This window comes from Stenella coeruleoalba (genome assembly GCF_951394435.1).
Source record: "Stenella coeruleoalba genome assembly, chromosome: 5".
NCBI lineage: Eukaryota > Metazoa > Chordata > Mammalia > Artiodactyla > Delphinidae > Stenella > Stenella coeruleoalba.
In genome coordinates, this window is record NC_137150.1 from 59,547,760 (window position 1) to 59,575,676 (window position 27,917).

At 36.2% G+C, this 27,917-nt stretch overlaps 1 protein-coding gene across 1 annotated transcript in view; it reads right to left on the reverse strand.

Annotated features, from left to right (window-relative positions):
- Positions 1–1,560: 1,560 nt before the first annotated feature.
- LOC307186342 (uncharacterized protein) overlaps positions 1,561–27,917 on the reverse strand; it is a gene marked incomplete at its 5' end in the record, with an annotated part of 57,514 nt that continues 31,157 nt past the window's right edge. Inside the window, 2 exons of the mRNA XM_079921403.1 lie at positions 1,561–1,592; positions 7,700–7,748. Of these exons, the coding sequence (XP_079777529.1) occupies positions 7,713–7,748 (36 nt within the window). The 3' untranslated portion in view covers positions 1,561–1,592; positions 7,700–7,712. The remainder of the gene's footprint in view (positions 1,593–7,699; positions 7,749–27,917) is intronic.

Below are 27,917 nucleotides of genomic sequence, written 5' to 3' on the forward strand. Positions count from 1 at the left end.
TCAGAAGTTCAGCAAGCCCAGAGCTTATGCATTTATTAACACTCCTCCAAAAAAATTCAGCTCATCTATCAGATATGTGAAACTACATTAAAAAAATTGTTGACTAACATTCTATTCCATTCTGTTGATAAATTCTAAAGGGTTTTCCCCCATCCAGATATCTTTAATATGTCTAATATTACTAAATTCTTCTAAAATTATCTCAAAGAGCATTACTTAGCCTTAGAGCAATTACAAAAACAGAAAAAAAAATTATTCTCTGGTTTTCAGTATTTTCTTCTTTCTAAGCTTTTAATTCCTGAATTGGGATACTTGATTAGCAGATTTTACATACTAGAACCCTTTAAATATATTCCACTTGATTTTTATTGAATATGCCAAAACTTTACAACATGTAGAAAGGCAGGTTTTCCCATATTTTTCCTGGTGACCAATATAAAAAATTGTAACTGCTTCATCCGTACAAACTACCTGCACAGTACATACTATAACCATTACTTCCCCTTCCCTGCCTCAGAAATATTTTAATTTAACTGGGGTTGGGAGGAAAGGGGGTTGGTGACTGATTAGTTTTTTATACATCTGTATTCTCTTTATAGGTTTGTGTCAGCATGGGACCAACAAATCAACAGAATGAATTGACACTAATGTCTCAATAAACTGACTGGTTGTTTGGCTGAATTAAAACTAATTTTAGTTATGTTTTTTCTTTTTCTTTTTTTTTTAACTTTTTAAATATTGTATAGATATGGGTTTCCACAGTCAAGTGATGCCAAAATAATGTCAGGGTTTCTGCTGCCTTAGTTTTTCCTCAGTTCCAAATATATTAAAATTTAATCGACTGTTTTATAGCATGATAATAACAATCACAGCATTAGAAAATAAGAAAGAATCTCAGCAGATGATTAGTTCATGTCCTTGATTCTTGGAAGACCAAAGAATAAAACTTAAAAATATGTAGTGTGCCTTATTCAGGAAGCCTTTCTTAATACTTTCTACATCGGAAGTTAATACTTCCTTGGCCTCCAAATTTTCATACCCTCTTATTTATAACCATTTTATGGACCTTTTCACTTTTTACCCTGCATTATAATAACTTGTATCTTTTTCTCTTTGAATTATTACTTAATTGAGAAAGTAACTACATATTACGCACTTTGTAGCCCCAGCACTTAGCACAATGCCTGGGAAATAGTAGGCCCTCAAGAAATATATGTCAAAAGCATTAGGAATAAGGAGTCCATAATCTCCTTTTAATGTGTTCACTGTCAAACCTCCCTCACTGTCTGGGCTAACTAAAGAGTCTCTTGCTTGAAATCAGTTAATGTGTCTTAATTTTATGTGGTAACTACAGTAAATGGGTAACAAATGTTGCATTATTAATTCAGAATGTAGATTTCTCTGCTCAAGATTAAAAATCTATACTACTTTTTCCTCAAATGAACTGTTTCTCGTTCCTTTAATTACTACATGACTAATTTATGTATGACTTTACCAGCCTCCAGTTTGTGACTTTGGGCCAAGACCACACAGGCCCTTGTTACCACTTCCCAATTCCATGTGCAGTGACGTCTCGGTATATTCATCAACACCTGTGTGGAACAGAAATTAGATTTCCCAGACTCCTTTACCTTTTACCCATCAGTTCTTCAAACCCCTGCTGCAGTGACTGGTTTTCCTTCTTTTTTTTTTTTTAATATTGTCCCTGCCTTTCTTTCTTTTCACCCTTCCTTCCTTCCTTCCTTTCTCTTTCCTCTCTGTCTCCTCCCCTTTCTCTCTCTTCCCCCTCCCTCCCTCCCTCCTTTTTTCTTTCTTTCTGCTTTTTTGAAATAAGGTACCTCATAGCTATATCTCCTAATAACAGCACTTCATATGTTTATAATGATTTTCCAGTGTATGAGCTCTTTTCACAAACATCAACTTATTTGATTTTTTCAGGCTAAATATTATGCAGATGATGAAACTAAAATTCAGAGAAGTTAAGTGACTTGCCCAAGGCCACACAGCTAGTTACAATTTCAATTTTTAAATTCCTGATTTGTTTGCCAGAGAGAACAAAATCCAGAAGGCCCCCTTTTCTTATGTAGTTCTTAACTCTTATGTGAGGAAACTACCTAACAATTGGATTTGCAGCCAACTAAATGATTTTTCCAGGAATTATATAGGTCATTGTAAGGAAAAGAAATGTGGCCTAGTAGTTTGATGTGCATATATCATGTGAAAATGCATATTTTGATTCAGTAGGTCTGCATTTCTAATGAGCTCTCAGGTGGCCTGGGGGCTGAAGCTGCGGTCCACGGACCTCACTTGCAGTAGTTAGGCCTAGCGGACAGAGTGAGGCTCTGGAGTTGGGGGGACTTGACTCAAGTCCCGGCTCTTCTGTTTACTGTGACTTTGGGCAAGCTACTTAGCCCCTATGAGCCTCAGTTTCTTCATCCTTAAAATGAGGATAGTAATATGTATCTTACTGAAAGCCAAGGGAATTGACTTGCAACGAACTGGCCTTCTTCCTCTCCATACTACTGCCTGATCAATCTTCCTAAGGTCTCCCTCCACTCAGAAACTTTTCAGTGAGCCTCACTGCCTGGTGAATCATGTACAGACTCCTCCCTTTGAGCCTCAAACCTTCAATGGTACAGCCAAAGTCACCTTTCTAACTTGATCTCTCCTTACTTCCTACTCACACCTTATATGTAACCAACATATTAGATTTCCTATTTCTTCTTCTTGATTCAGCTTTGTTCCACCCAGTCTTCATCATATCTATTTCATTCTTCCTTTAAGTCCCTTTTCCCATCCAGGTTCTTAATGGGAGTGTTTTCCTGCTCTCTATCTCCTCTCATTCCTAACTGCCACACATATCTAGATATGTCTCTCTGGATTTGAATTCTCATAACACTGTTTATATCTATGGATGGTTTCTTTTGTATTCTTTCTTATGTTTTAGTTATTTCTACAATGATCCCATATCCTATTAGACTCTAAGTTCCTGGAGGATGGGGATCAGGTATTGTTCAGATATCACAGTAGTAAGACCATAACTTTGGGGCACACAGACCTGGGTACATACCTCAGCTCTACCATTTACCAGAACAAGTCTCCTAACCTATCTCAGCTCCAGTTTTCTCATCTTTAAAGTAGGGGCCAATAATACCTAACTTGCAGAGTTACTGGGAAGAAATGTTGTACATATAAAATACCTCACACAGTATCCAGCACATAGTAAGAGCTCATGTGAGTGAAACTGAATAGATTAGAACTGAGCATGTAATCCCAACAGAACACAGACATGTATTCTAGTGTATGAACAACTGAACCCAAGCCCAGGCTTCCAATTTATGTGAACATTTTAACATTTTCTTTTCTGGCTATGTTTATATCAGTGTTAAGTCTTATTAGAATATTCCATATTCAGCCCTCTTCAAATCAAAGTACACTTGTTGATCTAGCTCCCAGTGAGTATAAAGTGATAATGGAAAGGTAACACAGTATGGTTTAAAAAAAAATCATATGGTTTATAGTTAAACCTGGATTTGAATCCAAACTGCCACTCTCTTGCAATTTCCTAATCTCTCCAAACTATAACAATCTCAGAAGTTGGATTTAGGATGTTTTCACTTTCTTCCTTGTATTTGTCTATATTTTGGGGATTTTTTAAAATAAAGAGCATATTATTTCTGTAGCCTAGAAACAATAATAATACTATCATGAGTGACAGCAATAACTTTCAATGCTCCAAATCTCCACTTTTGTAAACTGAATTTATATTTTTATATATGTGTGTGTGTATATATATATATTTTTTTTCTTTATTTGTTTGTTTGACTGTTCAGGGCCCTTGTGGATTTAAATGTTTTGCTTATTTCAGTAATTGCTAAGGAGCAGTATATTCTTTTTATATTCTTATCAACTAATTTTAAAAACAACTAAATAGGGACTTCCCTGTGGCCCAGTGGGTAGGACTCTGTGCTCCCAGCGCAGGGGGCCCATGTTTAATTCCTGGTCAGGGAACTAGATCCCGCCTTCATGCCACAACTAAGAGTCCGCATGCCACAACTAAAAGATCCCATGTGCTACAACTAAGACCCAGTGCAGCCTACATAAATAGATAAACAAAAAAATATTTTTCAAAAACAACTAAATATATCAATAAACTATATCACCATTCAGTTTAAGATGGGGGACAAATAGTCTTTTTATAACTAAAAATTAAATTTTGTCAATGTAACCAAATTTCACTCAATGCCTGGACACAGCGTGAGAGATAGAACCAAGTTCTATCTAAACTTAAGGCAGTCAAAGTCAAAGTCACGGCCATAGTCAGTATGTTGTTTTGTTAATGTGGGTAAAGAGGACTTAAAAAAAAAAAGAATATGGGGCAAACCTTGTTTTAATCAGGGAGTATATGGAAAGAAAATTAAATGCCTATATTAAAACCTATTCTTTCAGACTACAAATAACATTTTCCTTCAGCCTCAAGAGACAATCGTAAAACAATGGCTCATAGTGCTTTTAGAACAGGAACTGAAGTTATATACTGTACATGTATTGTCCTATATAGGAGGAAGGCAATGTTTAAAGCTGCTGTCGCCTCCTGGAAAAAAAAAACTGGGATTCTCAGTCAAGTATGTATGCGTTTTCTGTATTTCTGTCTTGTGGGTCTTTATTGTTAAAAATATTTTTATGAAATTGCTCTGTGCTTCAAGCTTCGTGTGGTCTTGTTTGCTTGTTCTCAAAGCTCAAACCATGACATAGTTATGAAACATCTTGAGTTATTAAAAGTAGAGAAATTGTACTTTGTTTGTGAACTGAACAGCAGACCAAGCAATGTCTTCGGAAAGAAAGATCTGATTTTGTATAAAAAAATGTTCTTTTTCATTATAAGCTAAAATGATGATTCCAGGACAAGAGACAGAAATTATCACTTGAAAGCTGTAATGTTGACGCTGTCTACATAGCTGTAAATGAAGTAGAGATTGGTTTCTATTTCTTGGCCTATTTGGCCTTAATGAGTGATCAGATCTTGAAAAGTCACCTTGAGATTTAAGTTACCAGTCTGCAGCATACTGATGATCAACTTAATAACAAAGAGATATTTAATTTCACTTCCTGAGGCATAAACACAAAGTGAGACACATGCCATCAAATGGTTAAGAGCATGGGCTTCAATTTAGACCCACATGAATGTGAGCCCTGGGTCTACCCCTGGCTAACCATATGTGATCTTTGGCAACATAACCTCATGAAGTCTGTTTCCTCATCTGTAATGTGGGGATTCATATCATATTTCATCAGAGTTAAGATGCATATTCTTTCACATTTTAACATCTCTGATATCAGAATACATCTTAGAATAGATGATCTGTCTTGGTTTAAAGCTTTTTTTTCTTACTAGTACATAAATTGTGGAATTTACAATCTATGACATTTGAGATTCAATTAAGTAATATATACTTCATAGAGTTGTTCTGAGATATAAATAATGATATAAAACCTAGAACCTGGCCCACAGAAGACTCTCAATAAATAATACCCATTAATGTTGTACAGTATGATTTTTCATAATCTCTGGCATTTTCCTGTCCTTTAGTCATAATTTTTGTTTGCCAAAACTGGAAGTTAGTTTCTTTGCAAAATCCTAGTGTTGGAATAGTCTGCCTACTGAATTGTTCATCAAATTTCCTCTAATTTCTCTGGCAGCAAGATATTGACCCTAAGGGTATATAAATCTGAAACATGATCAAAATAAAGGTTTGTGAAAGTCCACACTGATTTGTCAGATTAAGTTGTCTGCAGACAAAAAGAGGAATAAAGAGTGAGCACGCTTCACCAGCTCCTGGCCCGTGGCTAGCACTACAGCAGTGTTGTAGAGAGGCAGCAGAATGCACAGAATGGTTAAAGAGCATAGATTCTGAGCTAAACTGGCTGAGTTCAAATCTTGGCTCTTCAGTTTACAAGCTGTGTAACATTGGACAAGTTACTTAACCTCTCTGTGGCCTCCATTTCCTCCTAGGGTTGTTGTGAAAATGAAATGAGAGCTGTCTATAGAGAATGCTTTGTAAATTTGCTATTATTGAAAATACACCCTTCTTGTGTTTAAGTTCCTTAAAAAGGTCTCAGTTTTCTGATACTAAAGGAGAATATTCTAATCAATTTACTTTTCAAGACGGTAACTGTTATAATTCTATTAGAGGCTTATATATAAATATATGTTTATATGTGATATAAAACATATAACACACAAACAGTGCCTTTGAGGTATTTGTAATCATATGACCCAAATGATAAAACTAGTCTACCTATCAGCAAACACATGATTGGAAAAAAAAAATCAAATAAGTCTGAGGTTGCTTCCAACAGCCTCTGGGGTGTCCGTACAATATCTTGTTATGGCTTAAAATTCAGTATACTATAGGTCAACCTGTACCCGTTATGATTAAGAATTTTAAAATGGATGGCCTGCTTCTAACATTTGTTCACTTGTAACCTATATTATTCTAATTTTTTATAGTTGTGAACATGACTGTTGTGCCTAGAACAACTATGGCCATCAAACAAGTATCTCTAAGCACTGAGATTGGGCGTGGCTTTTAACTTTTTGATCACAACTTTAAATATAGAGAATAAACTCTGAAATGAAATAAAGCTTACCAATAGTTAGTCATTATTTTTTGAGTGGTAATTATGTGGTAATTCACTTGAATAATTGTAATCAGTATTATTTTTTCATAACCAAAGCACATTTTTAGCTTTTCTCTGTCTCTCTGTTCAAATTTTGTTCACTCTCTAATGTCTGTCATTAGTGTCAATATCAAGAGACTACAGCACAGTGTGTTAGAATTTTGGTGTCCCAACAACTTGGCTCCAAAACCCAGTCTGTCACTCAATTAACCCCCAAAATCTTTGATAAGATTCGTTCTTGCTCATGTCATAGGTCTGATAAGGGCTGGGTGGCCTTCCTTTATCCTGTAGCTCTGCTATCTAATGCATGCTTCCCACAGTCATCTTTGTAGGGAAAGCAGAACGTGGAGGGAACTAGTCCTGGAAATGACTTATGTCACTTCCATCCAATTCCATTAGCTAAAACACAGTCACACGACTCGAACCAAATTACAAGGGAGGCTGGTAAATACCAACTTCCTACTTGCCCAGTTAGAAATAATAGTGCGGTGAATACACAGCATTTTCTCTGCCACAGCACTTGCTAACTGTATTACTTTAAGCAAGTTACTTAACTTCCCAGAGCCTCAGTTTTCTCATTTGCAAAGTGGTGGTAATAATACCTATCTTGCAAAGCTGCTATGATGAATGAGGAAAGGAGTGTATAGCATGTGGCATATGATAAGTACTCCATAAAACTGTTATGTTTTATTACTAATAATCAATAGTTTCTCCCTAAAACACATACATGCATAGAACCCAAGCCATTGGCACCCAAGTTCTTTGGTCCTCACTGGTTTAGCTCTCTACTGATCATCTAGCTCCTGCCAAGCTTGCTGGGAGTGCAGGACTCAACGCAGCTGAGACTCTTGGCCACGGGACTGATGTCAGTTATAAGGGTCATACTACAGGAACTGGGGTAAGGAGAAACCAAAGCCAGAGCAGTACACTGAAAACGGGCTCTATGTTCTCCAGGAATCTTGGAGGGGGAGACTGACGGGATGAATTAAAGGGGTGGAGGACAGAGGGGAGAACTCACCAGTTGTGTCAACTTATGCTCGACTGGACCGCAAGTCCCAAGATGGCAGCTGCAAGAAAGGGGAAAAAATGAACACATACTGAGTACTTACAATGTAGCAGGCATCATGCTGGGGCTTTCACACGAGAGACCTCATTTAATTCCCACAAAGATCCTTAGGTAACAAACATTAACCCCTGTTTCCAGTATGGTCAAAATAACTCACCCAAATTTACATAGCTAGGAAGTGACATAGCTGGGACTGGGTCTTCAAAATCCTAATGCAGTGCTCTTTGTACTACACCACCACTTTACATCTCCCAGTGATGCTGAATTGTGCTGAGGGCCAGCAGATCTCAGAGAATAGACAGGAAGCTTATCCTCCTCAGGAGAGCAGGAAGTTAACCTCCTCAAGCAATCCCCTCTACCCCTACTTCTCACATGACCAGAACAGCTTAGAGTACAATGGGAGAACCCTCCCAAACACATACAAATATACCTCTATCTGCTTGCTAATATTTGAAATTAATTTCACTGAGGGAGGCAATGAGTTTGTGGATGGGTTTCCATTAACATGTATGTGATATCATTTCTTTTGGGGGGCACACGGAGGGTGGAATGATTTTATTGAATAGAGCAAGGACTTGGATGGAGAAAACTGATTAAACCAAGGCCACAGCTCCTTGATTTCACCGGAAAATGACCCAGAAGAACTTCTGAGTCCTCTGTACCCATGTAAGCCTAGAATATGGTGGGAACTAGTTCCATAGAACAGTCTCACAAAATGAACCCTGAGTACCATGCCATAAAGTACCCTCAGGGTATCCAAATATATTTAGACAAACCAAAGGATTTGGGACTTGGCATTTTACAGGAACAATATGAAGACAGAATTACATCTGCAGCAGTATAACTGAAATGAATATAAGACCAGGTTTTTCCAATCTGTCAAAATAAATTTACTTGGAATTGTGAGCAGCATGAACTCTGTAAGTTACAGTCTCTGCCTCTATTTTTAACACATGTTAGGATTCTACCTACTGATTTGGGCTGATTCTATTATACTTAAGTATAATAGTTCATAAGATGCTCAACATCACTGACGATCAGAGAAATGCAAATCAAAACTACAATGAGGTACCAATTCACACCGGTCAGAATGGCCATCATTTAAAAGTCCACAAATAACAAATGCCAGAGAGGGTGTGGCAAAAAGGGAACTCTCCTACACTGTTGGTGGGAATGTAAGTTGGTGCAGCCACTGTGGAAAACAGTATGGAGGTTCCTCAGAAAACTAAAAATAGAATTACCATATGATCCAGCAATCCCACTCCTGTGCATATATCTAGACAAAACTATAATTCAAAAATGTACATGTACCCCTATGTTCATAGCAGCACTATTCACAATAGCCAAGACATGGAAACAACCTAAATGTCCATCGACCGATGAATGGATAAAGAAGATGTGGCACATATATACAATGGAATATTACTCAGCCATAAAAAGAAACGAAATTGAGCTATTTGTAATGAGGTGGGTAGACCTAGAGTCTGTCATACAGAGTGAAGTAAGTCAGAAAGAAAAAGACAAATACCGTCTGCTAACACATATATATGGAATTTAAGAAAAAAAAAATGTCATGAAGAACCTAGGGGTAAGGCAGGAATAAAGACGCAGACCTCCTAGAGAACGGACTTGAGGTTATGGGGAGGGGGAAGGGTGAGCTGTGACAGGGCGAGAGAGAGTCATGGACATATACACACTAACAAACGTAGTAAGGTAGATAACTAGAGGGAAGCAGCCGCATGGCACAGGGATATTGGCTCGGTGCTTTGTGACAGCCTGGAGGGGTGGGATAGGGAGGGTGGGAGGGAGGGAGACGCAAGAGGGAAGAGATATGGGAACATATGTATATGTATAACTGATTCACTTTGTTATAAAGCAGAAACTAACACACCATTGTAAAGCAATTATACCCCAATAAAGATGTTAAAAAAAAAAAAAAAAAGAAGATGTGGTACATATATACAGTGGACTATTACTCGGCCATAAAAAAGAACGAAATAATGCAGTTTGCAGCAATAAGGGTGCAACTAGAGATTATCATACTAAGTGAAGTCAGAAAGAGAAAGATAAATACTATGTGATACCACTTACATGTGAAATCTAAAATATGACACAAATGAACCTATCTATGAAACAGAAACAGAATTACAGACATAGAGAACAGACTGGTAGTTGCCAAGGGGGAGGGGGTTGGGGAAGGGATGGAGTAGGAGGTTGGGGTTAGCAGATGTGAGCTTTTATATATAGAATGGATGAACAACAAGGTCCTATTGTATAGCAGAGAGAACTATATTCAGTATCCTATGATAAACCATAATGGAAAAGAATATTGAAAAAAGAATGTATATGTATGTATAACTGAATCACTTTGCTGTACAGCAGAAATTAACACATTGTAAATCAACTATACTTCAATTTAAAAAATAATAAAGGGAAAAAATACAGATGGTAGTACAAAAATATTAAAAATAACTATACTTTTTAAGTTCAAAAAAAAAAAATAGTTCATGACCCAAGATGCCTCTCTTACTTGCAATATATTTTAGGACTCCCTTGTCATTTCTGTGAAATGGTGTCTTCCTTACTATTACTTTTCAATGGATACTACTTAGAACAGGGTTTTCACAGTCTACATTGTACTGAGATGCAATTCAGTGTAGTGATTAGTGGTTTTGTTTGAACCCAGGCTTCATCATGTACAAGCTGTCTAACTTTCAGCAAGTTATTCCTGTGTGCCTCAGTTTCCTCATCTGTCAAATTTGGAGGTTAATAGTGCTACTTCATAAGTTCGTTTCAAGGATTAAATAATTCAATATATGTAAAGCAATTAGAAAAGTGACTAACACGTGATAAGAGCCCAATTCTCTAACAAGGACCTCAAGGATGAGGGAAAGGGCCTGGGGGAGAGAAAATCCAAGCTGTAAACACTTTTATATCATGCAGTGGGAATGGAGAAGTGGTTAAAATTTGTCTCACTGGTCTATGTTTCAACAGTTCAGAAACAAAGACCATTGCTTCTCAAATTTTAATGTGCTTATGAATCACCTGGAGATATTGTTAAAATGAGGACCCATCTGTTAGGTCCAAGGTGCAGGTTGAGATTCTGTGTTTCTAACAGGCTTCTAGGTGATGCTGATGCTGCTGGTCTGCAGACCTCACTTTGAGGAACCAGAGTCTAGAGAACACCTATTCTAATTGCCACAAAGGCTCTTTATCTAGGACAAGAAAACTCTCCAGGGATCTTCCTTTAACTTAGTTTCTTTTGTCATTTTGGTCATGGGTCAATAACATGTTTGAAAATAAGTATTGATTCTGAGGAAAAAGGCGTAGATATTCTCTCTTGAATTACATAAAATATTTTTAATCCTTAAGCATTTGATGATTTTTCCCCTTAGGATCCAAAATTGGCTTCTCCTTTCTGTTCATTAATTACAAACTAAAGGACTGAGATGTTTTTTGAGGTAGCCAGAATGTCTCCATCTGCTTTCCAAATAGGGATGGGATCAGCAAAACCAAGCATCCTCTTGCCAAACGGTGACCTTCGCCAAGCAACCAGTTCTTTAATTCTATCCTCATGCACATTTCAAAGGAAATGTAAACCACAAGTTTTGTGTTCCACTGACAAATCATTGACATTTCTCATAAAAAGGTTTTTGATTGTTTAGGAGCTTCAAACTACCAGGCAGTGTTTTGCTAAGACCGAAGTTGGGCCTTCACAAACAGCTAAGTTGAACAGCATTCAGATCTGAAAAGTCTAAATCCAGTCAAATGACCCTTGTTGACCTCACAGATTCAGGTTAAATTAATTTTTAATCATTTAGTCAATTTCTTCACTATCTTCTATAGATACTTCCTCATAGAAAGTTAGGATAGTCAGAGACTTGAACCTGTGTGTGTGTGTGTGTGTGTGTGTGTGTGTGTGTGTCTTTTAAAACATGTCTACAAGCAAAATCAACAAGCATCATTTCTAATCTTTTCTGAAGCCAGCAAAAAGCCCTCAGGAAGAGTGATCCGTATCCCACCATCAAGTCACCTATGACTAATTCTTACTTCTAATTCCACCGAGATTAAGCCAGAGTCTTACAGGAGGAGTGGGCAAACTTTTTCTGTAAATAGCCATTAGTAAATATTATAGGCTTTGTGAGTTATACAGTATATTAGTTTGCTAGGGCAGCTGTAACAAAGTACCACAAACTAGGTGGCTTAAACAACAGAAAAGTATTGTCTCACAATTCTGGAGGCTAGAAGTTAAGATCATGGTGTCCACAGAGTTGGTTCCTTCAGAGGGCTGCAAGAATCTGTCTCATGTCTTATCCCTGGCTTTTGGCAATCTTTGGCATTCCTTGGCTGCATTACCCTTATCTCCGCTGTCATCTTCACATGGTGTTCTTCCTGTGTACATGTTTCTGTCCAACTTTCCCCTTTTTATAAGGATACCAGTCATATTGGATTGGGGCCCATTCTCCTCCAGTGTGACTCCATCCTAATTTAAATGATTACATATGCAATGACCCTATTTCCCCAAATAAGGTCACGTTCTGAAATACTGGGGGTTAGGACTTCAACATATGGGTTTGGTGGGGAGGGGAGAACACATTTCAACCTATAACATATAGTATCTGTCCTAGCTACTCAACTCAGCTCTTGTAATACAAAATCAGTCATAGAAAATCCATTAAAAAATGGGCATGGCTATGTTACAGTGAAGTTTTACTTAGGAAAACAGGTGGCAGGCAGGCAAGCACTAGTTAGAGGAGCCTAGTTTTAGAGTATCTCTGATCCTTTCTGAATATGAAAGAAACCAGGAAGAGATGTGGCACTTGGCAAAGAAGAGAAGAAAAAACTTTTCAACTTTTGAGAATATCTACTTTATATTCTAGTCACAGTGTTTTACATTAGGCTTTAATATGTTATGTTTTTATTCAGGTATAACCTGAGTTAGTATACATAGTTTCAATTAAGCAAACTGGTATAAATTTTATAATGATGACTCTAGTTATCATCATATACTTTGTCTTTGGACTGTTACTAAGTTCTAGAATGACAGAAAAATAGACCTTTCCATTTAACATTATGCTGCATGCTTTGCTTTTTAGTATGAATTGTCCAAAAACATTATAATTATTTGTGATTTTTAATCCCATTAGAAATGTGTGTATATTTATGCTCATGAATACATTTGATATTCCTTTCCATATAATTAATATTTCTAGAATGCCTACATGCACTATATTTGGTTGTGTACAATGAGTCCTGGACAAGACACAAACATTGTCTCCAGGAATTTACTCTGTCCTGGAAGATATACACAAAGGAAATAGATAATATAGTAATAAATATTCAAACATCATCCAAGATTTACATATATACCTGCCAAGTAGGGGGGATTGCTTTGTCCTGCTTGGGTTCATATATATGCATATATATGTGAACCTTGCATCTTCACTTACGGAACCTTAAATGGAACAAAATTAGAGAGTTCTGTAGAGTGTCATAGATGTAAGAGTGCTTAAAAAAGCTTTCACAGAAACCTTGAAAGTTGACTATGTAGTAAAGAAAAGATATCAATCAGCCACATACTATATATTTTATAACAGTAACAGAGGTCATGCTCCCACTTATATTAAAACATAGACTGGGCTTATTAATGTCCTTTTATATTAAGACACTGGGCCTCTGGAAAACCCTGGCACTCTTCCTCTATATGGTTATAAAGATGGCTAGAGTTAGAGGCCAGCATCTGCTTTAAATTTTAAGGGAACAGATGTGCAAGTAGTGAGTGGTCTTATTGAGGATGAAACAAACCCAGTCACAGGTATCAGAATTGGATGTTGGGGGCTCATTCATCTTCAGCAGAGGTGCCCCACAAAATCACTTACTTGGAGTGCCCCAAGATTGGCCTTGTATTAGGATCTGAAAGAAAATACCCACTGGATTTTACCAATTATAAAATAGGTCAAATTTGGGGTCCAAAAAATTGGACCATATGCCTTTAATCAGGTTTGTTACCTAAAAGGTTTTCAGTTCAGACAGAAATTTTCAGAGAAAGTGTCAGCTATGATGATATATATAAAAAATGCTATATGACCTGTAATGTCAGATATATGTGGCTTTAATAATTTTAACTATTTTAGGCCCAAAGAAAACTTCCAAAATCATAATTAAAATGCAGTTGTTCTCTTTATAATTATAGAAACATCACTGCATTTCCTGACTACTATACCCATGACCTTCAATAATACAAGCCAAATCTGCCTTTACACATACAGTGGATTTCATAACCACACATAATTGACTTACTGCCTGAAATAAGATTTGAGCTCAAGGAATAAAACTAGAATTTATTCTACAAATAAGACAGTAGAACATCCCTAAATTTTTTTTATTCTGGAAATTCTTTTAATCTCTTGGATTCCATGGTCTATAGTTTGGAAGCAACTTCAACTATCCTAAGAATTTTGTACACATTTGTTTGGATATGGGGCAGTTTCTCTCTTTTCCTTCTACTTTTCCTAAAATAAAGGGAACGGACATCCATCTTCCCACAGAACTAGAAAAAGAGAATGGAACTAAATGGCTTTTTCTTCTCAACACTTTGCAAACTTTAAAAAAATGAAGCACTACAGCACGTCAATGTAGAATAATGATAATATTAATAATGATGGTGTCGATGATGATAATGATGAATTAGACAATATAATTCTCTTCTTATTCTAAGTGTGAAAACTGAAGCAAAATGATGAAGTGCCTTTCCCAAGATCAGTGGCTCCACAATTAGAACTTGGGCTTTTCCTCCTTTCACACCTCTTCTTCTGAACAAATATCACTAATGTTCATCCTCACCAGGAGAAAACCATACTGGCCCACTCAATGGCCAATTAGAACAAATTGTAAATTAGGACAAATATGATAGGTAATACAAAAATCAAAAGCTCTCTAAAGAAAAGGAACAAAAAACCTGAATAAATAAGCTTAACGGTCCATTGTTTATGGGGAAAATGATGAAATTATCATCAAAATATTCTATGAATTGAGAATGAAGATACATTTTTATGTGGAAAGATTTTACAAAAAAATAAACTACCTAGAAAAGTAAGACTCTTCTAGGACAGTTTTCATAAAAGGGGCATTAGTCTGTGTCTGGTAAGAGAAAAAAAATGCTTTGTGTGACTCTTGGTAAATTGGTTAATTAAGATTCTTCATACTAACCCATATATAAGGGAATGTTTGTGACTCTGCTAAGCATCTGGACATTAAAACTGTGTCCACACAGGAGCATGTTCCAATTATCCCCAAACTGGCCCCACAGAGTCTCAATCATTCAGGTGAAAACACCCCTTTTCTTTAAGAGCAATTTTAGGGACACAGTAAATACTATAATGCTTCTTTTGCCCTGAAAAAAAAAAAAAAACTAGTCTAAATATCAATCTGCAGATGCCAAACCTGTGTTTAAACAAAGTGCCAATCTGCTCCCCCATCAAAACTCTGGGTGAGGTATTGTTTCCACATTCAGGGACATTAGCCCAGCAATGCAGGAAAAAAAATCTTCATTTGGACAGTGCATCTTTCAGACATTCCCTTCTTTTATTGATTTGTTTTCTCCTGTCCCTTTTCTCCTTCTTTTGTTTCCTTATCATAGCTTCAGGTTATTACGTGCAAAGTATTGATGGGAATGGATGGTTTTGGTCGATGGAGAGCTAATGCATCCCTAATCCCACTATTGTTATAGAGTTATGCTTTACTCTGGTCTCTGATGGGGGAAAAGGTGCAAAGCTGTTGATCCTAGTGTTATTTGTCACAAACCCATCCATCAATCAAGCGCAAGCATGTCTGAATGCTGAATGACATGTGGGTCTCAGCTGAAAAAATTCGATAACACTGTATTGTCAGGTCTCTCACTCTTTTTTTGATAAGAAATACATTTGACTGAAATAGATAAGCATGCAACTACTAAAGACTTGAAGAGAGAAAGTGACATATTGGCACCAAAGGTTATATATCTTTGGTATTAATGATACTTATGAGTAAATAAAATGGGAGGGGGCAGCTACAGCTAGAGACATACAACATCCCTAAGGCTTGGTTATGTTTAAGTATTGTCACTCTACTATTATTATTCGGATTTTCAAATATTAATCTGACTGTATTTCACAGTTGGCTACCCTGGTTAAAATGTAAGCAAATGTGCATTTGGTGAAGGTGGTGAGGTGCAGGGAATCAAATATCTCTTGTTTATACTGCTCTAAACAATACAGATAGATCCTTTTTTGTTATGTATGGTAGGTAAACCCATGGAACATTTTTGTGTATATATGAACTCGTAAGTTCACAACTGTCTCCTCTTGTGAGTGAAAGCATTTGGGGGAAAAAAAGCTTTAATTATTTTAAACTGGAAATATATATGCATGTCATTTTAATAGTGACTTAACTTATAATTACAGTCTTAAAGATGGTTTTTGTGTGTCCTTTTCATCCTTAGTTACTAAATTAGGTACTTTAATACATTATGAAAGCCTGTCTTTTCAGTTATATACAATTTTCTATTCAAAGTTATTTCAAGATAATTGCATTTGGAAATAGTTAAAGCATTAAAAACAACACTAGTATAATGTAATTTTAGGGGCAAAATTAATCAACAAATCAGAACATTTTAAAAACCATTTTATTTTCTTGTCATAACATTTTAGAGAAGACAAGTATTTTTTAAATGACCTAAAAAAGCCCATCAAGAAAGGTAACAAAAAGATAGTCCTGAATTAGAGGGCACTAAGATGAATGTTTTGTAGCCATAAGTATCACCACACTATGAAAGTAAGCTATTTTTTCTCTATTCAGTGACTGGGGGCTAAAAAACTGCAAAAAAATCAATGTGAAAGTGCTTTAGATTTGTGGGGTAAATTACATGTGCTTGGCCGCTCCATTGTATTTGCCCTATATTCTATACAAGATACTTTAGATGGAACTGTCACATAATACATATACTTTACATTGATTTTTATAGATTTAACAGAACTTGAATTGAACTCCATAATAAGCAAAAGAAACTGCATCTCCTTCAAATCCCTAATACCTGGATTATTCTTGAAATTCACTAAATAGTAACTCCCAATTTTAAATTCATGGTGAGAGACAAAAAAAAAAAAATCAAATTTAATTCCTAATGCGCCTCACTTTCTGTTTTGCTTCTCTTATTGACATTTTTATCTCAACTTTACCACCTCTTTAAAACCATGTTAATTCTTAAAGATTTCCCAGGAGGGCCCATGAACCAGCAAACGGGAGCCAATCGAACCTTTGAGAGTTGCTAGAAGTTCCAAACAATGACCTTTCTATGGACTATTCTCTTGGATTTCCAACTTGCTTTAGTTTGGCCTCAGTTTGCAGTGATTTCTAGGCTGCTGTGAATTCTGATCCCATTCAAATAAAGTATCTGAAGCCACCATAAGGTTCAGGGAGTCCATGGTTATCCCAAGGGCAGCCTCTCCTAGCCAGACACTACCTATGAGGCTCCAAACAACCCTAGTTGAGAGAGAAGCAATTCAGTCCCTAGTCAGAAAAATAGTACGAGTTTGTTCCAATCAACTCTGGATATCCAGGTCCTGGGCTCTGGACAGAACTATAACTTAGTCTCTACATACTCTTCGAATAAGGATTTGTTGAATCTAAGGTGACCTTAGTTCCACAGTGGGTCTCCAGAAAGAATATGGACTTTATAATTTTACTCATGATGATAAGAAACAATAGCAACATCAAGAATACAGGGAACCATCTTGAGATTTGGTGGTATTAGGGACTCATTCCATCCAGAAATGCCTTGGGAAGAAGGATGAAATGTGGGATAAAGGGGATTTATGTTCTGGTGGTATTTTGAAACATTTTTGAAATATTTTAGAAAATATTAAATTTTATAAATAAGAAATGAAGTCACATTGATAATGCCATAACCCACAAGTAGCATTTGTTGCTTTTCTATAATATATATGTGATACAATGAAATATTGAGACATTAATCAATTGGTCTCATGGGAATACCTTTAATATGGCTAATTACACATTGATAATCCTATTCCAAATCTCCTCTGATTAAAGAAAGATCATTAAGAGAAGGTCTATTATTTACAAGTGACTTGAAACCAGTATTTTCACATAAATCAATGTTAAAGATAGCCAAGATATTAAACAATATCTATTTTCCCATGGGACACAGAATTTTGAACTCTACTCCAATGATGAACGGATCTAGAAACAGCTTTTTTCCAATGACTGTGAGATAAAGTTCTAATGCCTTCTGCTAGCCCTACTTAGCACAACAACTGTGTGTGTGTGTGCAAAACCAATTCACTCTGGGAACATTTATTATAGTTAATATTTCAATCAAACCTTTTCTTAAATGGGAACAAAATAATATTAGGAAAAGAGAAAAATATGTATAAAGACAACTCTAAAATTCTACTAAAGAACACAAGAGCAGATTTTTATAAATGAAAAGATATACCATTTTTCTGATTGAGAAGATTCAAAATGATATACAGATTCTTTCCAAGTAAATGTATAAATTTAATATAAACAAAATAAGAACCCTAATACCATTTTTAACCTTAGACAGTAATTCTAAAGTTTACTTGGAAGAATCAATGTGTGATAATAGTCTAAAAGATGTTAAGAAATTTGAGAAAGGTCTTTTTCTACCAGATGGCAAAGTACACCGTAAAGCTTCCATAATTAAATAGTGTGTGTTCTAGAAATCTGTATCCCCTGGGTCTCCAGTTATGATGATGTTCACTCTTACATTGTAGTTTTCTGTAGTCTAAATCACTCTCCAAACCTCAAAGGGGAGAAAATAGGCAAAGCAAAAATATATTTCTTATGTTTCTTAGCTGTGACTTTTTTAAGCTATAAAATTACTAAAAGGAATTATATGAAAATATTTATTTAACCTTGCTAAGGTTAAGTAAAAGCCAGAAACTATAAAGGAAATTTCTGACAGCTTTAACTTTATGACAAAATAACAGCAACAAACTTCTATATAGCAAATAACACTAAGAAAAACTGAAAGAAAAATGGTTGGGGGAGTTCAGATGGCTACAGCATCTCTTAGGGAGAAATCCATTAACATGTACATTTAAAATGTAGATACCCTGTACCCCAGCAATTCCATTTACAAGAGTTTATGCCAAGGAAATAATTGTATACATTGTCAATTATGTGTGTAAAAGGATGTTCAGTGTGGCATTTTGTGTTTATAATTGCACATAAAAGAGGGGACACTAAATGTCCATCAGTAAGTAAATGGTTCAATAGATCATGGTGCTTCCATATAATGGAATACTATACAGCTGTTAAGATGGATAGTATTAAAATTAACCTCTGCTGAGTTCCACTGGCAAAATTCTGAGTTAAACGCAATATCTCATTCAATCCTTTCAACAATGCCTTGATGTAGCTATAATTAGAATTCTCATTTTAAACATGATAGGGCTAAAACTTAGGTTAAGCGGCCCCAAAACATATAACTGTCTCAGTCCAAATCTGGAACTTTTAGAAGATCTGTATGTACTTTCTGTATGACACAGAAAGATGTTAGTGAAATACTAATATGAAAAAGGGAAGTTCAAGAATAATATATAATGTGAATAGAATAATAAGAATATAAATGCGGGACTTCCCTGGTGGCACAGTGGTTGAGAGTCCACCTGCCGATGCAGGGGACACGGGCTCATGCCCCGGTCCCGGAAGATCCCATATGCCGCGGAGCAGCTGGGCCCGTGAGCCATGGCCACTGAGCCTGCACGTCCAGAGCCTGTGCTCCGCAGCGGGAGAGGCCACAACAGTGAGAGGCCCGCGTACCACCAAAAAAACAACAACAACAACAACAACAACAACAAAAAAAAAAGAATATAAATGTGAAGCAGTCACATTTATATAAATAAATGTAAAAACCTAATAGAGAGAGAGAAACGTTAAAATGGTGGTCTCTAGACGGATGGGTCTTTTCTACTTTCTTTTTACTTAACTATATTTCCTGATTTTTCAGCAAGGAACACATATTGCACTTTTTAAATTAATTAAACTAAATAATTCTAAGATACAATAGTGTTTTAGAACAGTGAAGATTATTATTCTAGCAAAGGTAATTATTTAAAATGAAGTGTTTTGAGACTCCCTATGGCTTTGCCTAAAGAACACATTCCCATAAATAGATGCTGTGTAAGTTAGAATATGAAACCCGTGTCCCCTGCATTGGCAGGCGGACTATCAACCACTGCGCCACCAGGGAAGTCCTATGTGGAATAATTTAGAGATTCATACAAATGCTAAGTAAATGAGATGCTACTGTAATTATTTTTTTTCTGAATATAAAGTGAATGTAAATTAACTGAAGAAATAAGGTATCAAAGCATATATACAAGAGAAAATAATCATAGTTCTACTCTTCCAGAGACAACCATCATAAACATTCTTTCAGTGTTTCTTCCATAGATTTTTATCAAAGTTGAGAATTTATTTCACATTCAATTTTTACCCTACATTTATTTTGCTTTGTTATATCATAATCATTTTTGTGTCATCAAAAATGTCTTATGCAGCATTTTAAGGTTGCAAAATATTACATTATCTCAATACCTCAAATTTGGGCACAAACTCACATGCCTAAGTAGGAATCCTGTTCGGCCACTTCCCAGCAGTGTGAATTTGGGCAATTTACTAACATCACTGGGCCTCATCTGTAAAATGTGAATAATAGTACTACCTACATCATAGTTTTATTATTAGGATTAAATGAGTTAATCCATGTTAAATACTTAAAAGTATATTATTGCCCCTGAGATATCACCCTTTATCCTGCCCCAACCACTTTCTGGTCCGCTAGTCTGTGAGGATCGCTACTCATATTCTTATTCTTGCTTACATGACCCTGCCTGGATATTTGATTTTTATGCCATAGTAAGTGTTCAATAACTTTTAATTATTACTGTTGCTACTCATTTTTCTAATATAAGCCATTTAGATTGCTTTCAATCTTTTCATTATTATAAATAATTCTGTGATAAATACCTTTGTAATAAATAAGTTTTTAAAGAAATTCTTCACAATCCAAACTCTTCAGCCATTTTTTAAAAATTTGTTTCAGCTGTGTGCTTTAACTATAAAGCAGTGGATGAATAAATGCTATTTATCCAGAACCACTGGCTTTGTGAATATTTTTTAAGGAAGAACAATATCTATTTCTATAGTTTTCTTTCCTCTCTTTTATTGTGATACAACACACATAAAATTTACCATTACTGACACTTAGTACACTGTTGTGCAATTTGCCAATATGTTGTTAGACCACTTATCCCAAAGATCGTCAAATATAATGCACAGAATGGAAGAAAGAAAAAGTAAATGTTATTAGCCTTAAAATGTCTCTCATGAAAAGGGAAAATTAACTTCCTCATTCTCAAATTTTATTAGGAAACCATTGGGTCCAATCATCAAGTTATAACCACCTTAAATCCTTTCTGGAACACATATACATACATACTTATTAAAACTTCAATTGCCTATATCTCTGGAGTCAGGAAGAAGACAGCTGAGGGAGGACTACCTCTTAAGGAGTCCTATTATATTGACAGTGCAGGCATTGTGGAAGACGGTTAACGTAAATTACCCTATTTAGTCCCTATAAAGACTACAAGTTACAACTATTGTCCTCCATATCACAGGTGAGGAAACAAGTTTGGAGATGTGAAGTAATTTGTCTAAATTTATACAGCTAAAAAGTGGCAGAGATGGGACTCAGTCTCAGATCTGCCTGGTTTCCAAGTTCCACACTTTCCATTATACCATGCTGCCTTGTTGATATAAGTGTGTATTACTATCCCAAGAGAAAGCGATTCTCTGAAAATTATAACAGAAATTCCAATAACCATCTAGATAGAAAATTGCAAGTCTACAAACCAGCGAATCCAGTTTTTGCAACTTTTCTTACTGGTTGATTTAGTTCTCCTAACATTTCATCCTCCTCTATTGCTGTCAATTTACCGCCTGGATATCTCAACATCCCTGAAAGGGTTATTCTGAATGGATTAGGCATTAGCACTGTCAGTTCCATGCCAAAACACACAAGGCTTGTTGACCCAACAAGAAACTGCTTGTAGAGCAGCTTTACCTAAACCAAAACCACAGATCTCAAGAGCTTTCTTCTTCTATCAGTTTTTTTTTCATATTTGACAACAAACATACACAGACTATCAAGAAGAAAGGGAAAAAAATGTTTTTTCACTGAGTTACTAGAATTTAGTGATAGAAATGAGCAGTGAAAAGTAGTCTTCAATTCATAATCTCATTCTATCCAAAGCCTTGTATATTTGCTCATGTTCTTGAGTTTTCCATGATGCTTAATTTCTCATTTGCAACCCAAGACTAATTTAAAACTGTTCCTAACATTTTTATATAGAAATCCCTTTCTGCTTCACCTGCTCTTACCTTACTCTCCTTGCACCCCTCATTCCCATTCCACCCATACCCTCTGAGGTGGTGTATGACTTTCCTGAGGTATTACCAACCTTCTTCAAAGAAAAAGAGCTAACACATACTGTAAACCTTAGGAAAAAAAAAATCCTTCCTAGATGACCGCAATTTACAACCATACTATTTAGTCTCAACAGAAATTATCAATTTTAAGTTAACTGTCAACTCTTTAGTGGGGCCTGCGTTCTGCTCTGCTGTTTAATGTTCAGTGTTTTAGGGCGGGGGGTCAGCATGTGTCCACAGAGAACAATACTCTTTTTTTCAGAATGACATTCATCTGCCCAGACAAAACTAACTCCGTCAGCAGAAACAAGTCACAAACAATGACTGTGCAGATTTACAATGACATCTCCATTAAAATCTAGAACTTTCCATGGCATTTTAACCAAAAAAACAAACAAACCTGTGAAGAATTAAGTTTCTCTTTCTCTTTCCCTCCTTTCCTCCCTTGCTCCCCCTCCCACCCCTCATAGTGATATCAATATTCTGTGTAACTTGGATGTTCCACAGGTTATTATAGTAAAAAGGCCGTGGGCTGTCATTTCACTCTTTCAGTAGATAAGGTAGAAATATACACAAGAAAAACAAAAGTTTTGGAGAGACATTTTATAGTTTATCAAGGTATCAATACTAGTAACTAATTACTATAACCAAAAAAAAAAAACAAAGCGTTGGGTATGATTATCATATAGAAAGGACTGCCCCAAATAACATTATGACAGGCTGCTGACTTTCAGATATTTTGACTGTGGGACACTCAATGCTCCTTAAATTGCACCATCAACATGGTTGCTTATTCTACCTAAGGACAGTCGGATTCAATTTTCTATGGTGTGACTACAGAATATAAAAAATCAGCCTATATAATAGTTTGAGTCAGGCAAATTGTTAAGAAAAAAATCACTGAAACCTATCCTTTAGGCAATTTGGAAAATATTTATCAAAATTATAAATGCATATATTTTCACATAACAATTCTACATCTAGGAATTTATTCTAAGGAAAAACCTGTGCATAGAATGACATTTTTTTACAAAGTTACTCATGTCGTCATTGTCTATAACACTAAAATATTGGCAATAACTTAAATGTTCATTAATAAGGAATTGTTTAAATTGTAGTAGATTCATGCAAAAGAATATGAAGCCACAAAAAAGAATGAATAAACTCTATATGAATTGATATAGAAAGTTCCATAAAGAGATAGATTTAAATTAGCTGTTGAATTGTAAAAACATAAATTCTTTCTGGAAAACTATGCAAGAAACTGATAACATCAACTGTGAGGAGGGGGATTAGGTGGCTAGGGGTCAAAGATGGGAGGAAACCTTTCTGTTTTGAATTTTGAACTACAGTTGACCCTTGAACAACATGGGTTTGAACTGCGTGGGTCTACTTACAGGCAGATTTTTTTCAAGAGTAAACAGTATAGTACTACACAATCCGCAGTTGGTTGAATCCTCAAATTTGGAACCACAGATACCAAGGAACCACAGATATGGAAGAACCATGTACAGAAGGAACCACTGTAAGTTATACCTGGATTTTTGACTGTGCGAGGGGGTTGGCATCCCTAACCCCACATTGTTCAAGGGTCAACTGTTTAGGAAATAGTCTGGTCAATTAGATCAAAACAATTGATATGGACAAGGCCTCAAAAAATAAAACATTATAATTCATGTATCTTTCAAACTGCCCTGCAACAGAAAAACTGCTGTAAATATTCCTCTTATAAATTTTCTCAGATTCCAAGATCTTAAAATTTAGTAAAAAAATAAAATAAGCAAATCAACAATTGAAAGGCTTTAATTATATTGTTTATAATACATATACCTACACAAACACAATGAAAGGCAAATTAATCTTTTGCTTTTCGCAATGTTACAAACTTACAATGTAGGCATCATTATTTATTTTATCAACTAGGAGAGCAATGATCATTCTTCATTCTCTTAAATATATACTGAGCACCTACAAGGTATCAAGTACCAGGGTGGATTCTGGAAATTCAGTGTTGAATAAGATAGTCTTGGTCTCTGACCTCCTGGACAGTTCTGGTACTCTAGCTATTAAGGACAGAAAAAGTTCCTTTTTTAGAATGATACATGCAATACTCAATAGCTGCCTTACCCTTTCAGTAAAATAGTAAACATTCAAATGTAAAATGAAAACAGCTGGAGCAGCTGGATACAATTTAACTTTACATTAAAAAAGTCCTCAGACATATATTACTACTCCTCTCCACACTCATGAGTAACTCCTGTTCAGGAGGCTCAGTGTGTAAGAACAGAGTAGGAAAAGACTCCCCTCTTCCTCGTGTCCCCATCTTCTTCCTGTACATGCACACCCTCCTTGGCCCAGAAAGAGGAAAATACAGGAGGAGTGCTTTTAACAAGCTTCCATAATGTATGGTTGGATTAAATGATAGTTTACTGGATATAAGCTGTTTTGTGATATGCACTCTATTTTTAAGAGTCTAGAAACACGTTGCTTAAAACTTGTGAGAAAATGATTGGACAGTCCCTGTTAGGATTCACTTGCATACTTGCTCCTTTTATTTGAGTTGAGATATACAATCACAAATCTCCCCAGACTAGTAAAGCATACTTTGGTGAAACGTGACATAGAGGATGGTTTTCAAAAAGCAACAGCAGTGAGAGGAGAATAGGGAGAATGAGGTGAGAGTAACTTCATCCTCGAGTGCCTCCTGTGCACATGAGAGACATTAATTATACTTTAGAACTAAGATGCTCTCCACCTGAGACAACCAAAGGCAGGGATGGAGAGTAGTCCCCAAATGAGAAAATAAACAGAAAACATGAATGGCTAGTTGAGGTACATTCCATTCAAGCCTGAGTAAATCACAGGAAGGAGATACTGGTGAGGCCCCTTCTTGGGGAATACCTGGACTACAAAGATGGACGAACACTATAATCACAAATAGAACATCAAGGACTTCCCTGGTAGCACAGTGGTTAAGAGTCCGCCTGCCAATGCAGGGGACACAGGTTCGAGCCCTGGTCCGGGAAGATCCCACATGCCGCAGAGCAAATAAGCCCGTGCGCCACAACTACTGAGCCTGCGCTCTAGAGCCTGTGAGCCACAACTACTGAGCCTGCGTGCCTAGAGCCCATGCTCCCCAACAAGAAAAGCCACCTCAATAAGAAGACTGCGCACCACAACAAAGAGTAGCCCCCGCTCACCACACACAGCAACAAAGACCCAACGCAGCCAAAGATAAATAAATAAATAAATAAAATTTATTTAAAAAAAAATAGAACATCAAGAACATGTTGAATAGCTAAACTGGTCTCATCACTGCTAATCTGATGAAGTCTTTGCTTCCATGATTCTTTTTAACAATTAAAGGACATATGCTCTTATGCAGGTATGTGCACATGTTTCACAAGCAATAGGCCTTCAGGAAAACAATATACACTTTGCAAACCCAAATTCCTCTGCTGAACGAGAGAAATTATTTTCTAATAATAATTAGAAATGTTTGGGGGGAACCTTTAATTATTCATAAACAAGGAAACAACCTTTATTATTTCACTGCATTTCTTTTGGTTACCAGAATAGTGGATATGATTTGAAGCAACTACATGTCACTAACTTTATGCTATAAAGAATTCCAATCTGCCTCATAGTTTTGCAAGACCACACCGTTTCAGATGTCTAACACACAGTAGAAATAATCAGTGAGTGTTGTACCTCATGTGTTGAGACAGGGCGGGGGAGTTGGGGGAAGGAACATAAATATGCTAACATGAGATGAAGTGGTGAGAGCAAATTTACTGTTGAAAATTCTAATATCCCACAGAAACAGTCCTCTGTTGTCTACTTATCACATATATATATTGGACACCAAAATTTTTTATTTATTAGAACTCTACAGGCTTTTGTATATTTGTAAATTAAATCATCAAGATGCAACTCTCTTATGACAATAGCCTATAAAGTGGTATTTCTTTTGGTTTATGGGGAAATTAAGTCCTGTAAAGTGAAGAGAAATGAAACCTAAATCTTATATTTAATCATATTTCAAAAAGCTAATTTGACCAAAAAAATAAATTCTTATGAATCTCATTCATACTTATTCCTTACTAAATTTTGACTGTTTGGCAAAATAACTTATAAGAAACAATTATAAGCAGTTTGGTTTTTGTTTTGTTTTGTTTTTACTTTTTCTTACTGTAATATAATTGATTTATAATATTGTGTTAGTTTCAGGTATATAGCAAAATGAATCAGTTATATATGTACATATATACATTCTTTTTTAGATTCTTTTCCCATATAGGTTATTACAGAATATTGAGTAGAGCTCCCTGTGCTATACAGCCGATCCTTGTTGGTTATCGATTTCATATATAGTAGTAGACCTAGAGATTATCATACTAAGTTAAATCAGACAAAGAAAAACAAATATCATATGATATCACTTATATGTGGAATCTAAAAAAATGGTACAAATGAACTTATTTATAAAACAGAAATAGAGTCACAGATGTAGAAAACAAACTTATGGTTACCAAAGACAAAAAGGTGGGGGGGGGATAAATTTGGAGATTGGGATTAACATATGCATATATATAATACCAGTTTGTTTTTAATAAGTATAAGCAATTTAAAAGTAGGCCTGATGCCCAATATCCTTGATGAACACAGATGGCAAAAATCCTCAACAACACACATTAGCAGGCTTCCCTGGTAGCGCAGTGGTTAAGAATCTGTCTGCCAATGCAGGAGACATGGGTTCGAGCCCTGGTCCACATGCCACGGAGCAACTAAGCCCATGCGCCACAACTACTGAGCCTGTGCCCTAGAGCCTTTGAGCTGCAGCTACTGAAGCCCGCGTGCCTAGAGCCCGTGCTCAGCAACAACAGAAGCCACCGCAATGAGAACCTGCACACAGCAACGAAGACCCAACGCAGCCATAAATTAATTAATTAATTTAAAAAAAAACACACATTAGCAAACTGAATTCAACAATACATTAAAAGGATCATACACTGTGATCAAGTGGGATTTATTCCAGGCATGCAAAGATGGCTCAACATCCATAAATCAATAAACATGATATATCATGTTAACAAAATGGAGGATAAAAATCATATGATCATCTCAATAGATGCAGAAAAAGCTTCTGACAAAAATCAACAGCCATGGGCTTACCTGGTGGCACAGTGGTCGAGAATCTGCCTGCCAATTCCGGGGACACAGGTTCGAGCCCTGGTCTGGGAAGATCCCACATGCCGCGGAGCAGCTGGGCCCGTGAGCCACAATTACTGAGCCTGCACGTTTGGAGCCTGTGCTCTGCAACAAGGGAGGCCGCGATAGTGAGAGGCCCGCGCACCGCGATGAAGAGTGGCCCCCGCTTGTCACAACTGGAGAAAGCCCTCGCACAGAAACGAAGACCCAACACAGCCATAAATAACTAAATAAAGCAAACTGTCAACAAGTAAAAATAAATAAACACTATTATATTCAAAAAAAAATCAACAGCCATTTATGATTAAAACTCTCAACAGAGTGGGTATAAAGAGAATGTGCCTCAACATAACAAAGGCCATATATGACAAACACACAGCTAACACCATACTCAATGGTGAAAAGCTAAAAGCTTTTTCCCGAGATCAGGAACAAGACA